This window comes from Equus quagga, chromosome 17 (assembly GCF_021613505.1).
Source record: "Equus quagga isolate Etosha38 chromosome 17, UCLA_HA_Equagga_1.0, whole genome shotgun sequence".
Classification (NCBI taxonomy): Eukaryota; Metazoa; Chordata; class Mammalia; order Perissodactyla; family Equidae; genus Equus; species Equus quagga.
In genome coordinates this window covers 35,053,363-35,069,002 of record NC_060283.1, presented here as the reverse complement: position 1 = coordinate 35,069,002, position 15,640 = coordinate 35,053,363, and the positions used below count along the sequence as shown (strand labels likewise).

Sequence of the window (15,640 nt, the reverse complement as noted above, 5' to 3'; positions counted from 1 at the left end):
CTGCCCCAGCAGACCTCAGCCCTCAGGGACCACACAGTGTCCTCAGGAGCCAGGCCCAGCACAACCAGCTGGGGCTCAGCTCCTTTTCGTTCCCAGGTGAGCCAGGGTCCAGGGATGTTTCTAGCCACTTCCATCAGACTTGGGTTTTCCAGTACCTCCCAGACAAGACCCTTTTATTATTGGGTATCTTCCTTGTACCGGGCAGGGACAGTGATGTCTGGAATAGAGCAGTTGACACTCTCATGTAAATGTGTGTCATTAAATGGACTGTTCAAATGACAGTTCACCGTTGTCACTTTAGACCACTGCTCCAGTTGGTTGGTTGACCAGTTGGCCCAGTGGAAAGTCTGCGTATTGACCTGGAGCCTGTCCGTGACTTAAGAAGGAGGTGGTCACAGCCACATGCAATGGAAGGATGTCGACTCCTGCAGGGTCGTCTCATTCACCTTTGCTCCCCAGCACCCCCAGCACAGTGCTGTCACTCAGCCTGAAGTGTGGCTGCCGTTGCCGTGTGTCTGTGATTCTCCTGAGGCCCCAGCACCAGGCACACAGGAGGCCAGCCAGGCATGCAGCTGATTAACTGAAGAACGAAGTGGACTGAGACGAGAACCTTCACAGAGGAAGCAATTCCCTGTTTGCCGTGAATATCCCTGGAGCCGACATGATTTCCTCAAGCTGTGGGGGCTGGACCCCAGAGAAGCTTTCATTTGGTGGCTCAAGGACCTTGAGCCAGTCCCAAAATCTGAGCCTCAGTTTCCTCATCTGTGTTATGGGGACAATCACGTGATCTGAGAACTAGGTGATGTCATGTGCTGGGGAGGCTCCGGTAAACAGCGAAGGTCGCCTTCCTTGTGCATCGGGAGGCCACACAGCAAGTCGACTTCAGGCTCCCATTGTGTTCTGGGGCAAAGGGAGCTTTTATTCCCATGACTTCATCACAAAGGTCCTTCCTTTGGAGGAAGAGAGAAGAGTGGGAACAGCTTGACTGCATCAGGCTGCTGGGAAGCCAGCGCGGAGGCCGTGACATGAGGGCCCAAGAATGAAGATTAGATTTCAGCCAGGCGTGAAGGCGTGTGGGGGAGGCCACCTCGAGCCCTGCCTGGGTCCCCTTCTGTGGATGCTCACTCAGTACCCTATCCAGGGGTGGATCAACTTGCCTCCAGATGCTGCCTCTGCTTCTGAACCTGTGGGCTGCTGCTACAGGCAGCAGGGGCCTCGGCGCCATCAGAAGACCATTTCTGGTGGTCCCTGATCCATGCGTTTCTTTGCTAAGCTCAGCCTTCCCCTGCGTGGAGGCCGTTTTTGAAATGTGACCCCAGAAGCACGCAGGGAGCCCACCTGAAGGCCCCAGCCCTTTGTGCCCTCCTGCCCCGGGTCCAGCTGAGTCACAACCTTGGGATCGTGTTACAGGACGCAGCACCAGCACCAGAACCGATTTGATTTGGGCCCTCTGGCAGGGCCTATGACATCACTAGGATTGTTCACTGTTTGGGAAAATAACTGTTTTTCACATGGCAACAGCTCCTGTCCTCAACGCTGGCCTCCTGCGGGCTGGGGCCCCCCACTGTGAGGTGGAAATGATGTCACATGAACACAAGATCACATTCCCCAGATCGGGTCCTTCCATCCCCACATGTCACCCGCATTACCAAAGGTGACAGAGCGTGAGCGTCACCTTCCCAGGGTGCAGGTTGGCCCAAGTGGCACTTGACCTGAGAGCAGCAAGCCCTCTGGCCCCTGTGGACAGAATCCGGGCCAGCAACCCAGACACGGGGCCCCAAGCAGCCTGGCCTCCGGGCCGGGGGTGAGCACCATCGGCCGCCTTCCTCCTGGCCGTGGCCTTGCCTGTTCCCACGTCCCTTATGAGTGGGATCCCAGAAGAGGGCTCAGGGACAACAGCTGCTATTATGCCCACTTAACAGAGGAAGGCTGCATGCCAAATGGCCCTAGATGTGCCACCTCCAAAGCCCCATGTGACCTTTGCTCCAGGGGGTCGTGCAATGGCCAGGTTTGCTGAGCAGACCCACTGCCGGGATGTCCTGGGCTCTGACCATGCTCTGCCGTGACCCCCACAGCCTGGAGCCTCTGTCTTCACATTGGTCCGGGGGTACCTCCCTGTGACGTGGTGCTGATGGCCTGGGCAGGGACCCTCGCCACTCAGGTGGCCTGGAAGGCAAGCAGGCCACACTCACCACAAATCCAGCTCATCCTGGAGCAGGCACCTGTGCCTTATTGCCAGCTCTCAGGCAAGGAAACTGACACTCCAAGATGCTCTGGGACAGGTTGGCCACCATGAGGTCCCCAAGCCAAGCTCCTTTCTTCCCACTTCGTTGGGCTGCCCCCAGGGCATTCCACCTCCTAAAGCGGGGGAGGTTCTGTGGACAAGCCCCCTGATTCAAGAGTGGCCAGATACAGGCGTTCCCCTGGGATTCCCTGCCAGCCAGACCCCCGGAGGAAATCCCACCCCCACGGGATGCCCACTGGTCTGAGAGAGACACAGGGCCACATCCTCTTCAATAACCTTCAAGCTCATCCTGCAGCTCATATTTCACGCCATCTAGAATAGGAAGGACCTTAATGGATGAAACGTGCGGCTGTGAAGATGTCATCCTGCCCAGTGGGCAAGAGGGTCTGACTTCAGCCCCAAGCCCAGGCTGTGTGTCCCTGGGCGAGCCACCCACCTCTCTGGGCTAATCAGTGGGGCCTGCGAGAAGTGAATGAAGGGCTGGATGTGGACGTGCTTTTTCAGAAACACCAAGGGACCGTTCACAGAGCTGCGACTCCTGGGGACAGGAGGCCCTCTCTGCCAGTGGATCTTAGGTTTCAGCAGAGAATACCCTACGCTTGGTGTCCTATGATCGCGGATGCAGTCTCCTTGAGTAAATGAAACAGAACAAACTTACAACACTTAACCCTGAAGCACATGCCCAGCACATACAAACAGGTCATGAAAACGTTCCAACGTGAGGCTTCCTAACAGACCTTCCTTATGGGCCCAGAAATAAGAAGCCACCCGAAAAATCCTTAACTCTTTTCCGGCTTCCCAATAACGCCCTCCACGCATCTGGAAGCAAATCTCCTTACTCATAACAAAACTGCTGAACGTTTGCAGAGGAAATAAGTTCATATATTTAGTTGAGTACATCTTACATAAGCCGGTATTCCACAAATGTCTTCTTGGAGATCTGCAATTTCTGTAGGGATTTCTCTTTTTTCATTCCATGGATAAATCTTTTTAAAAAATTGTTAAAAAGATGAGGACAGAACTTCTCTTTTGCAATCCTAATTTGCTTCTGAAAGACATCCTCATAGAGTAAGTCTTTGGGACACACTGACCCGTGGGGGGAACACATTCTATGGTGGGCGGGGTATTTTTTCTTTAAACATCCTCCCCCACCCCCAAAAAACTCTACCACCATCCCCACATCCTACAGGAAAAGAGGCCAAGTCACGGGGAACAATTAATACCAGGCTTTTTCTAAAATATGGAGTATTTCCCGTCCCCTGGAAACCGTGCCTGAGCGGTGGGGACTATAGGTGGTCCATGTGAGCTCCCCTCTGAGGACTACCCTCGTCCCCTCCCCCAGGCCAGACTCCTCCTGGCTTCCAGTTCCTGGTGCCACATCCTGAAATAGGACCGGGTAAGGCCTCCTCTCTTCTCAGAAGAGGTCAAAATCATCCCTTGGTGTGGGTGTAGGCCCTTTGGAAGGCGCATTCCTCAGCAGCGCCTTCTCCCACTGTTGAATAAAATGCACTGTGCACCCACCAGGTGCAGGCCCCCAAGGGCGGGGCACAGAGCCGGAGGGCTGTCGCAGGCCATCACCTTGCAGTGGCTGAGACAGACAGGCAACGGGCAGGGAATAGAACAAGGTGGCCCAGGGAAGGGGTGAGGAGGCTGGCTCTTCCCAGGGAGGAGCCTGGAGCTCAGGCCTGCAGGATCTGGTCCACCTGTCCCAGTGGGGTGCCCTGCGCTGACGTGGGTGGGCAGCAGGCAGCCTTGTCCCTGGTTGGGTCGGCTAGGTCCAGATGGAGCTCAGTCCTCCCAGTCCCCTCCTCGGTGCGCCGGCATCAGTGCAGGGTGCTGCCCCGGGTTGTAGATTCACCCGTGCACCCTTCCCGCCCCAGGCGCCCGCAGGTGTGCCGGGGTGGGGAAGAGCGGCTCATCCTTGAGCTCAGGGCGCCCCAGCCATGAGGACAAGGGTGCCCTAGAGGGGAGGGGCCCTCGCCTGGGAAGGGGGCGACAAGGAGGGACTCAGAGTGTCTTCCTGGTCCGCAGTACTCAACATACGTCGGCAAGGCCAGGACAATGGGGAGGCAGGAGGCGTCTCAAGGTGCCCGCAGAGAAGGCGAGGGACAGAGAAGGAAGAAGAGATGCCCCCGGGCCCAGGAGAAGGGGTGTCCCGGCTCCCCGCGAAGCAGAAGCGCTGGACAGCGCGCAGGGAGGGACCAGGAGCCAGGAGATGGAGCGGAAAAGTGATCGACAGGAGGGGGCGCTCCCGCCACCGCGAGCGAGTGCTCCCCGCGCCCCCTGCCTCCCCGGTAGTCCCCTCCTCGCACCCCCTTCCCTACCCTGTGCCCCGCACCTCAACCCCTCGCTGCAGCGCCCCCCGCCCTCCCTGGCACCACCCCCGCCACTGCCGCAGCGCCCCCTGCCCTTCTCCGCACCCCCCGCCGCAGCGCCCCTGCCCTTCCCAGCGCCCCGCGCTGCAGCGCGCGCCGGAGCCGGGAGGGGGCGCCGGGCGCGGCGGGGGATTCGAGCGCGTTATAAGCGCGGAGCCCCAGCGCGGTTCCGAGACGCCGCGCTCGCAGCCCAGAGGGACCCGCCGCCCGCATGGCCCCCGCCCGCCGCCCCGCCGGAGCCCGCCTGCTGCTCGTCTACGCGGGCCTACTGGCCGCCACCGCCGCTGGCCTCGGCTCCCCGGAGCCCGGCGCGCCCGCGGGGAGCCGCGCCCGCGAGGAGCCGCCGCCCGGGAACGAGCTGCCCGCGGGCCCCGGGGAGAGCCGCGCGGGGCCGGCCGCCCGCCCGCCGGTAAGACGCCGCGCCCGCCTGACCGCGCCCCGGGGACCCCCGGGCTCTGCTCCCGCCGGAGCCCGCCCGTCCCCGAGGCCCAGGGCGCACCGGGCGCGCGGCAAGCGCGGCGCCGCGGACAGGGACCTACGCTGACTTGGCGTCCTTTCTAAAGTGGGGCTAAAACCGCTTTGCTCTCGGGGCTCCAGGGACACCCGGGAGGTCTGCACGCCGCCGCCTGCACCGCCGGGCGCTGTAAAGGCCAGCCTTGACCTTGGCTTTTGGTGGTTTTCTTTGGCATCGAAGCAAAATTCTACCGGGCCAGGGGAAAATGCCTTTTCTTTGGGGACAGAAGGAAGTTGGGGAATATGTAAAATGTAAATAACTTGATTCTCGTGAAATTGGGAAGGAGGTATTTGTAAAAGTGTGAGCAAATTACTGACCTCTCCCCCCCAATCTACTTGGGGCAAATCCCTCTGAAAAACAAAAAAATGCCTCCTTGCCGGTCTGGGGGAAGGAAGTGGAGGGGCGATGCAGGACCCCTCAAGGCCGTGTGACTTCAGGTGTGGAGGGGCGATCTTTAGCTCTGCCCGGCTCCTTCCTTCCCAGGATGGTGCAGAGGGTGGTAAGGTTGGGGGGGCTGGGGACTGCGGGGCTCCGGAGTCCTCAGTGTGGGCGGGGCCTTTCAGACTGGGTGGGTGGTTGGGTTTCTTTTACTCTGAAGATGCCCAAGGGCAGAGGGTCGCTGGGGCCTCAGGACCCGGCCTCTGCTCTCAGCATCTCACTTGGAACCAGGATGGCCAAGGACGCCTTCATAAGGTGGGCGGAGGTGGCAGCCAGCCCTGCGGGCTCCCTGGGAGGAGCCTCCCCAAAGTCCTCTGTCCCCACCACCCTCAGCCACTTCCCATGGACTGAAGGCAAACTCCCCCCAAACAGTGGGCCACCATCCCTGGGGGGCAGGTACGGCTGTCAGATGTCCAGTACAGTCTCCAGGAAGCAGGAGCCTCCAGGCGGGGTTCTGGCTGTGGACCCTCTTTGGGGTTCAAGGTGGCACCAGAGGCTCTGGCTCCTTTCTGAGACTCCCTCGAGGCTGGAGACCTCCGTGAGCCAGGGTGACTGCCTGCCACCCACCCACACTGCCACAGGCCCGTTTCCATGGGCTCCAGACCATGTGGTTCCTCTTGTTTCTGCTCCCCCAGACCAAACTGGGGTCTGAGTGCATCCAGAGGCTGCTGGTCCAGCTGAGGGGGCAGCCAGCTCGGCATGCCCACCCGGCCCGTGTGGAGTCCTGACGTGGGTTTCCACCAAGGGCGGCATGAGCCTGTGAGGTGGGGTCACAGGTGTCCGTGGAGAGCAGCTGGCGGGGCAGCACCTCGCGGGGCCCACCACCCAGCTAGGCATGGGGAAGCCCCGGGCACTCTGAGGCCCTTCTCTGTCCACCTCAGGTTCCTCTGACCAAGAAGTCCCCATCTGCCCCCCACAGCACACTGACTCCCAAAGGAAGGCCCCGGGTGTCTGCAGAGTGGCCCAGAGACCACTGGGTCTGTCTCTGATGACAGCCTAGCCAGCACCAGAACCCCAGGGTCCCCCCATCAGCCACCAGACTTGGCGCCCATGACCTCATCTAAGGACTCTTGAGCCAGTTTCCTTGCCAGCTGGCATCCTTGCCTGGAGCCCAGACTGTCCCAGGCCCTCTGCCCAAAGGGCTGAAGGCCTCTCCCTGGAAGGACCCTCCTGGAACTTTCCTCATTGTCAGGACTGGTCAGAATGCAGCATGCCGGGGAATGGATACTTCTGGAAGAGTCACTGTCCTTGCAAGGGTCGAGCATCTTGGAAGGCCTGAGGAAGATGAGTGGCTCACGCTCCATGCAGGGGCCTTGACATCTCAGTGCTGGCCCACTCAGTCCCCCTAACCACCCTGGACTTTAAGCCAGGCAGCCCTGAGGGCTGATGTTGGCCTCCCTGGAACTTCGGACCGTAGGGGTTGGACAAGGGGGCCCACTGGTAGCTGGGGTCCCCATATTCACAGTTACCTCCTGAGCACCTGGGGGTGCCAGTGGTCCCATCCCCCTGGTGACTCTCCCAGGAAGCTGTGATCACTGCAGCTCCTACGGAGGAGGCTGGGAGAGGCCTGGTGGCCCAGCAGTGCCAGGCTTCCCGCCCGCTATGGAGCTCTGCAACCCATCTTCCTCCACCCACGTCTGGGGTCCTCTTCTCCTGTTCCCCAGGGATCATCCTCCATGTGCTAAGAGGAAGGGGTCGGGGGCCAGGGGCTGTGCTGTCTTTGAGGGCACCACTGTTGACAAGGACGGGGCCCGAGGGTGCTGAAGGCCAGTTCTACATGGTCACATGCTGTGTGTTTGGTGGGTGTCAACTAAGGGAGGCGAACCAGCCTGAGGGCCACCTGTATTCCAGGAGCCCAGCACCGAGCGAGCGCGCAGCATCGACCCCCATGATGCCTGGATGCTCTTCGTCAGGCAGAGTGACAAGGGTGTCAACAGCAAGAGTGTGAGCAGAGGCAAGGCCAAGAAGCTGAAGGTGAGCAGGAAAGCGGCAGCCAGTGTGTGTGTGTGTGTGTGTGTGTGTGTGTGTGTGTGTGTGTGTCCCAGGGGAGGGGTGGGAGGGGGGGCCTCCACCTGCGAGTCTTCCATGAACCCCTAGCCCACCGCCATCACCCCCTGCACCCCTCGCCAGCCCCCACTGCACACCCTGAGCGTTTCCAACAAACACAGCCCCTCCCCCTCAGCCTGGGGCCAGAGAGCACAGAACGTGCCAAGCTGGGGCCCAGGTGACCCTGAGTTTGGGGCCTGATCTGACCACTTACCCTGCACCCCTTGAATGCCAGGCAGCCTGATGGGCTACCCCCTTCCTCTTCCCTCTGCACCTGGTGAGGGAGGCCTGGGCTAGCCTGGGAGGGCAGTCAGGGACCAAGCTGGAGGGGCCTGCAGGCGGGTGGGAGTGACACACAGTCTGGTTCCCAGTGGGTGGGGGGCACGGGGATCCTGGCAGTGCTGGTTCCCCTTCTCATTCAGCCTCGGACCTGGCGCCTGGTTCCGACGTCTGACTCTTGCCTTGAGCCCCAAAGAGGGCCATGTCCCCTGGGGTGGGGAGCTCTGGGGCAGAGGTGTACTGCCCATACTGGGTTTAGGTTTCTCCATCCACCCAGAGGACCAACCTCACGCTGCCCCAGATCTGCCCCAACGATGCAGTGCCAGGTTCTGAGCCTGAGGCAGGTGGGCGGCTGGGCTGTCCCCACGGCCTGGCCTGGCCCATCACCCTTGCCCCTCTGAGCCACCTGGCCCTGCCCCAAACTGAACTGGGGGGTTCGCCATGCTCCTCCCTGCAGGGACTTCCTTGCTCCCGTGTTGGGTCCCAGCCCTGCCCAGGGTGGGCTCCTTGAAGTCCCAGGCCCTGCTGCTGGGCCAGGCACAGTGGGGACTCACTGATGTTTGGCCGACTGGTGCAGTAACAGACCCTGAGACGAGAAAGTGGCCTGGAGTGTCCTTCCCACCTCCTTTCCCTCCTTTCCCCCTCTGCCTCCCCACTGGCTACCCTGCCCTCCCTCAGCCCAGCCCTGGGGGCCACCCCACCCCACCCCTGGCCAGCCACCAGCCCCTGCCTCCAGCACAATCCAGTCCTCACACTCAAGGCCTGGCAGCTTTCAAAGCACGGACCCTCACTGCCTTCTCGGGGAGTCTGAGGCTGACCTCCACCTTGGAGGTCACTGCGGGGGCCCCTCCTGCCTGCCTCTTTGTGGCAGCTCCCAGCCTGCCAGTTCAGATGTCCTCACTACTGAGGTTCCCTTTCAGCTCGGCCTGCCAGGGCCCCCTGGTCCCCCCGGCCCCCAGGGCCCCCCAGGCCCCGTCATCCCACCAGAAGTACTGCTGAAGGAGTTCCAGCGGCTGCTGAAAGGTAGGGGGACACCCACGCGGGCACAGCCCCCACCTGGTGCGAGTGGGGCCAGGGGAGGCATCCTGGAGGAGCCGAGATAGCTAGACCTCAGCACATGGGCCAGCACCCAGGGGGGCCCCTGTTCTGTGCCGGGCTCAGGGGCCGCCCAGCTGGCCTGGGTGGGCTGAGGGTCAGCAGCTGGGGGTTGGAGTGTGGCCAGGAGGGGGCTCCACAGAGGAAGGTGGGCTTGGCCACTCCATGTTCAGTAGCTGCTCGGGGACCAGCACCCATGCCCCACCTGGACATCAGGTGAGCCCAGCGAAGGCCAGCAGCCCGGAACCTACACCCCGAAAGTGGAGAGTGTCAGGGGGAAGTCAGGGCCTTAAGCTTGCAAAGTGCTTCTCTGACCCTCATGGTGACACGGGGGAGATCTGAGGCTCCCCTAGGTACACAGGCCCCCTGATTGCAGACGCCAACTTCCTCCCCTCCATCACCCCTGCCCCCACCTCCTCCCCTGACAGATCTCAGCTGCTGGGCACAGAGCCCCATGGGAGGGCACCTGTCCCCAGTGGGGCACGGACGATAGTGTATGGGGGCAGCACAGGGTGGAGTCCAGCCTGGCACCCCCCAGTCACTGTCCAGCCCCGGCTGGGGCAGCAGAGCTGGAGGGCGCACAGGGAGAGAGTGGAGTGGAGCTAAGCTGTCACACTCAGGGGGCAGCCTGCACTGTGGCCAGCTGCTAAGCGGTGGCTCACGTTCTTTACTAGAGTTGATTTTATTAGGAAGAGCTATTGAGAGAGCTTGTCCCCCTTCCCGACAACTTACTGTTCATTGAAATACACCAGCTTCAGCAGAGGGAGAACCTCCACGTTATTTCCCGTGTAGCTGCAATAATTTATTTACACCCAGCTCCTTCCAAAAATGATCAAGCCTGGCTTATACGCTGGCATTCGCTGATACAATAAAAAATGTAACCAGAGAAAAAGCAGCAGCGTGAAGGGGGAAGCGTGCGTAGGATAGAGAGCGCTGAGTGTGTCTGCCCCGAGCTTCCCGGTAGCCAAAGCGTGAAAAGAAACAGGAGCGGCCACAGGGCCAGGAAGCAGTTTCTGCAGGCCCCGCAGGCCAAGACGGGGTCTCCCGTGGATTCCGGAGTGCGTTCAGGGGCCATCGGTGAGGCCTCCCCCCCCCCCCCCCCCCTCCCCCAGCGTTCTGGAAGTGCCAGGGTGTGGAGAATGGGTCCGGGACACCTACGCGCGGGCGGGTGGTCCCGGCGCGCGGCCACCGCTCACTCTGTGCCAGGCGCGGTGCGGCAGCGCGAGCGCGCGGAGGCCGAACCCTGCACGCGCGGCCCCACCGCGGTCCCGGCCGCCACCAGCGGGAACGAGGAGGCGGCGGCGGCGGGGGCCGCGGACGTGCTGGCGCTGCTGGCCGCGCCCCTAGCCCCGGGCCCGCGGGTGCCGCGCGTCGAGGCCGCCTTCCACTGCCGCCTGCGCCGGGACGCGTCGGTGGAGCGGCGCGCGCTGCACGAGCTCGGCGTCTACTACCTGGTGAGGCCCGGCCGGCCGGGACGGGGCGGGGGGGAGCAAGGATGCGGCGGGCCCGTGACCGTCCGTGCGCCCCGCAGCCCGACGCCGAGGGCGCCTTCCGCCGCGGCCCCGGCCTGAACCTGACCAGCGGCCAGTACACGGCGCCCGTCGCCGGCTTCTACGCGCTCGCCGCCACGCTGCACGTGGGTGAGGCCCGGGGCCCGGGAGGGGGGATCGCCCGCGCCGCCCCGGCCTCCGCCGCCCCATGACCACCCCCCTCCCCGCAGCGCTCGGGGAGCAGCCGAGGCGGGGGCCGCCGCGCCCCCGGGACCGCCTGCGCCTGCTCATCTGCATCCAGTCCCGGTGCCAGCGGAACGCGTGAGTGGGCGCAGGGGAGCGTGGATAGAGGAGACTCAGCCCGAGGCCGCGCCGCCGCGGAGGCAGGCAGCTCCGGGCTTCCGAAACAGGCACCAGAGCCGCCTCCTCCCTCCAGCACCCACCCCGCGTCCCGGCCCCCTGTGCACACTCCCCGACACCCTTCCCAGGACCTGGGAGCCTGGCCCTCGCCCGCCTCGCCCCCCGACCTCCCGCCCCAGGGGACTGACTCCATCTCGTCACCTCCTCAGAGAGGCCTTTCGTGACCACTCTGCAGGGCCCTCCCCAGTCACTCTGGCCCCTCCTGTGGACTTCCTTCCTGCACATGACCCTGTTCATCTTCCCCGTTGCAAGTTGGTCCGCGCGGGCAGGGGCGGCTCCCTCGGTAGCCCCAGCCCCCAGAACAGAGCCCAGGCACAGAGCAGACGCTCCCTGATAAGTCCTATAAGGCATGAAAGAATGAAATTCAAAACCTCGTGTTCTGATTTGCAAGTCCTCCACCGATTGGCGGAACTGCTTATTAGCGTCACTGCCGCCATCCCACCACCTCCGCTCGCGTCGTTTCCAGCAAAGCTAGGACCTGCTGCCCCTGGGCGCGGCCAGCCTGCCGGGCCGGCCCTCACAGCTCACCTTGGCCCTGTGGAGACTGTCCTTACTCCCCTTGGGGAGCCGGTTCAGATACCACCTCCCCCAGAAGACCCAGCCGAGACAGCTGTTCCACCGGCACTTTCGCAGGCCCGGTGTTGGTTGCTGGGTGACTATGAGCACATTGTGTGTAAAGGTGGAGGGATCTGGGGCGGGGGGCGGGGGCTGACCCTCTTTCTGTTTTGGCTACAGCTCCCTGGAGGCTGTGGTGGGCCTGGAGAGCAGCAGCGAGCTCTTCACCATCTCGGTAAATGGCGTGCTCTATCTGCAGGTGCGTGGGGCAGGCTCAGGCATGGGGAGCACCGCCTGGGCGTGGCCTTTGGGTGACAGGGCAGGGAGGGGTGCTGGTGGGTGCTCAGGAGCTCTGGCAGCAGTGCCCTCAGACTCCAGGCCTGGGAGAGGTTTGGGGTCGCATCCAAGCAGAGCCAGGCCATGTCCAGGTCACCTTCCCCCAAAGATACAGAAGGTTGTGTGGGTCCCCAGATTCTACATTTCTGGAAGTTCCCTGGGGCTGTGACCCTGCTGGTGCACGGACATTTGGAGCAGCCAGCCCAGAGTACCAGTCCCACGAGGCTCTGCTAAATGGGTCGCTGGCCAGGTCTATGGGGCAGGACCACCCTCACACCCCACTGTGGGGCTCTCACCAGCTCAGCATGCAGCAGAGAAGCCTGTTTGACTCTTGAACTCTCCGGCCCTGAGCATGGGCTCGCTCCCAAGCACGTGAACCACAGTGAGCCCCTGGGCACAGGGGGGGCCCACGGAGCTGCAGAGAAAGCACTAGAGTAGGGGTCAGAGGCACTGGGTTTGAGGGCAAGGCCAGCCAAGCCCTGGCTCCACGTCCTTGGGCAGGTGGAGTGGGGGTGCCCCTGCAGGCTGGCAGTCCCCAGGCTGACTCCTGGTGGGCGCCCCTCCCTGTAGACGGGCCAGTACACCTCCGTATTCCTGGACAACGCCAGCGGCTCCTCCCTCACGGTGCGCAGCGGCTCCCACTTCAGCGCTATCCTCCTCGGCGTGTGAGCGGCCACCCCAGGCCCTTGCTCTTGCTGGGCAAACAGGGCTAGGGTCCAAATGATCTCTGGGCAGTGTCGGAGTGGCAGAGGCCACACACAGGAGGAAGTCCCCTGCAACTGCCCCCACTGGCCACCGCAGTTCAGCCCAGAGATGGCCACAACAGCCAGCCCCAGGAGGTGACATGGAAACTGGCAGTCCTGGAACCCGGATGACTTCAGGATGCTGTCATTCAAAAATGGGAAAAGCCCCATTGGGCTGTTATTCTGGAAATGTTTCCAGTGAGGTTCAGTGTGCCCAGGAGCACTTGCTTTTGTCCCTGGCTGCACACCGGGCCCCTCCTGGCCGGTTGGGCACCTTGCCCAGAAAGCATCAACTGCCTTGCTGTGGCAGAGCCCTTCCTTTTCCATCTTTCTTAGCGTTCTCTTGGGCTGCCAGGAGTGCCAGCCTGGAGGGAAAGGCTGGTCAGCCTGCCCAGGTGCCCTGTGTGCAGGGGGAGGGCCTCCCAGGGAAAGCGAGCTGCATGGCAAAGCCGCCATGAGCAACAGCCTTCCCACAGCTCCCCTCTCCACCTGGGGCCCTCTGGTCCGCACCTGCTCTTCCCCCAACAGTGTCTTTGGCCTGCCCAGGGACCTCAGGGTGCTGCTTGGCCTGCAGTGACCACAGGACTCAAGACTCTCATTGTAGCTCCTTGGCAGAGCAACCTTGGAAACCACAGAGACGCTGGAAAGGGCTTATGAAGGGACAGTGAGAGTCTGGGCCTGCCTTTGAGGAGCTGTGGTCACTTCTAAGGTGTGCAAGATGACCTGCAAGTTCACCTCGCAGATGGCCTTTCCAAACAGGAGCTATGCTCTTCCCCTCCTCAGGAAATCCTTCCCTTTTCCCATCCCCGTTGAGGTCTCAGTGCTGGGATCCACCCACCAGATGAAAGATCTAGAACATCTTTGCAGATTAGAGACGGCCAGGCCCTGCCCAGCCATCTGAACAGACACAGCAGAGGCTTCCCAGGAGCTGACAGCTCCCACTGCCCACCTATGGCCTAGCTTGGTCCAACCAGCTCGGGGGTTATTCAAAGCATCTTCCCTAATTGGGTGGAAACGGGGCCCCGAGCTCGGACGGGTGGAGGAGACAGTGCCGAGAACGAGCTGGTCCTGGGAAGGCTGGGTCCCAAGTCCGCCATGCTGCAGTAGCAGTGATGGGACCCGGGTGGGGGAGGGGGACGTGTTCCTGTGAGGAGACATGGGTGTTGCCCTGCAGCATGTTTCTTCCAAGGTGCAGGGGCCCCCACTGCCTGCTGAGGAAGTTACCCCAACCCGTCCCTACATACAACGGGCTACCGGGACCTGGAACCACAGGTTGTCCTGGGGGCCAAACTGCTCTAGCAAGGGTGTGTTCAGGCCTGGGAGGGAAGAGGGCACTGGCCAGTCACCTTAACCTAGCTGGCCTCAGGGTGCGCAGGTGACTGATCCCCAGACTCAAAGACCTCCCTCCTCAAGCACGGTACACGCCGACCCGTCTGTGCCCTCTGGCAGGCCTGGCACGGTTCTCAGTAGGACTCGCACCCGCCCTACCAGGAAGCGCCGGCCGGCCTGTCCTGCCTCCCCTTGCGCTTTGATAAGGGGTGACGTGACCACACCCTTTTCTGGATTTCACTTTGCATCCAGTGGGCACAGATATTTTAGAGAAGTTCTCTTTTACCCTTGAAAAAGCCACAGATCTCTTTCATTTTCTCAAGTGTGTTACACAGCAATTTAATGAAGTATTTATTGTATAATATTGCCAGGTAGAATATATTTATATATAACTGACTTTATGAAGTGATGCAAGTACGTAAGAATTGTGTTATGTGATTATACAAAGTTGCAATAAAAACAAAGGGCAGACCTTAAAACACAGCGTCTTCATTTAGACCAGGCTCGCTGGGATGGTGGGGCGTGCACTGTGGGGGGTGAGGTGGAAGGATGGCCTCCAGCCTGTGGGGGCCCCAGGACCCCAGGAAGGTGGCGGGGGAAGGCCTTGCCAGGGAAGCCGCGGTGCCAAACCTCTCTATCTCTGCAGCAGTGGCCCTCTGGGAAGCAGGGACATGTGAGTCACAGGCTGACACCTGGTCTGCTATAGGAAGATGCTTATTGAATAAATTGTTCGATTTCCCAATTCTGAGATGCTGAGACTCTTTTCTTCAATGGTGCCACCCTGTCTGATGTCACAGTCCTCAGCAGAATTGGAACCTGGCTCTAACACGGGCAGGGTGTGCTCTGAACACTCCCAAGGAACTTGGAGCAGGGGCCCCAGTTCCGCTGACCGAGCTGACGGGCGATAAGCCCATGTGCGCATGCTGGGCGGGGGCCAGGGAGCATTACAAAACAGCTGCTTCAAAGGCAAATTTTTAGAATCTTACATCATCCTGAGGCTAGCATTTACAAAAACAGACTAAGAGCTGCTTTACTAGAAAGCAGTCCCAGCAATACTGATGGCCTGTTTCACTATAAAGAAGGGCCTGGAAAGCATTTTAAAGTTTGTTTTTCTGAGTAGGCCGATCATGCATTTTTTAACATCTCTATCGAAAGGGTCCCCTCTGAAGTGGTATGCAAAGACCAACCTCAGCCCAACACAGAGCCACGTGAGCGCAGGCACGCTCCCAAGACTCGAAGCTGGGTCTGAGAAGTGGTGCTGAAGAGCAGCTTGACTGCTCACACCCTGGAAGCACACATTTCACACCCAGGGGGTCCAGATTCGAGACCTAGCACTCCAGAGTCCTTCAGCCAGATTGCATCTTTATCAGTGGAATCAGAGACGAGCATTGTTCTCGGAGAGCCTGGCAGGGGCACGCTGCTCTGCAGAGCAATAACCTCGTGCACACAGGGCCCCTGGGCAGGCTGACCCGCCTTTCCCTCCATGCTGGCACTCCTGGCAGCCCACGATGGTGCTGCGGAACGTTCTGTCGACTTACTTTCATCCAGAATACTGAAAGAAGCCGCAGCGCTCCCACAGCCCAGGTGCTGGTCTAGCTCATCCTCACCTCGAGCTCCTCGCTGTCAAACGCCACTTCTCCAACCAGGTCATCGCAAGGGTGAAAGGGCACAGGGAGTGAAAGGGCACGGGTAAGGTGCCCGTAAACTACACAACACTGCCCCGGGAGCGGCCTGCAGGGTGGGTCATTACTAGATGCTGACAATGGTCTTAACAA

The 15,640-nt window shown here is 61.2% G+C and overlaps 1 protein-coding gene across 5 annotated transcripts; it reads left to right on the top strand.

Annotated features, from left to right (window-relative positions):
* The first annotated feature begins 4,640 nt into the window (after window positions 1-4,640).
* ERFE (erythroferrone) lies at window positions 4,641-14,350 on the top strand. Of its 5 annotated transcripts, none has more exons than XR_006885881.1 (8): window positions 4,641-5,029; window positions 7,424-7,546; window positions 8,818-8,920; window positions 10,199-10,446; window positions 10,524-10,632; window positions 10,713-11,554; window positions 11,638-11,716; window positions 12,364-12,425. XR_006885881.1 is itself a non-coding variant. In XM_046644641.1 (8 exons), the coding sequence occupies exons 1-8, from the start codon at window positions 4,832-4,834 to the stop codon at window positions 13,191-13,193; spliced, it is 1,062 nt and encodes a 353-aa protein (XP_046500597.1). In that variant the 5' UTR covers window positions 4,641-4,831; the 3' UTR covers window positions 13,194-14,350. The 5 variants fall into 5 exon arrangements, 2 of the variants coding, with proteins under 2 accessions (XP_046500597.1, XP_046500598.1); XR_006885882.1 differs by having other exon boundaries at window positions 10,713-11,542; window positions 12,364-12,397; XM_046644641.1 differs by lacking the exon at window positions 12,364-12,425 and adding an exon at window positions 13,083-14,350 and having other exon boundaries at window positions 10,713-10,803.
* The last annotated feature ends 1,290 nt before the right edge of the window (window positions 14,351-15,640 follow it).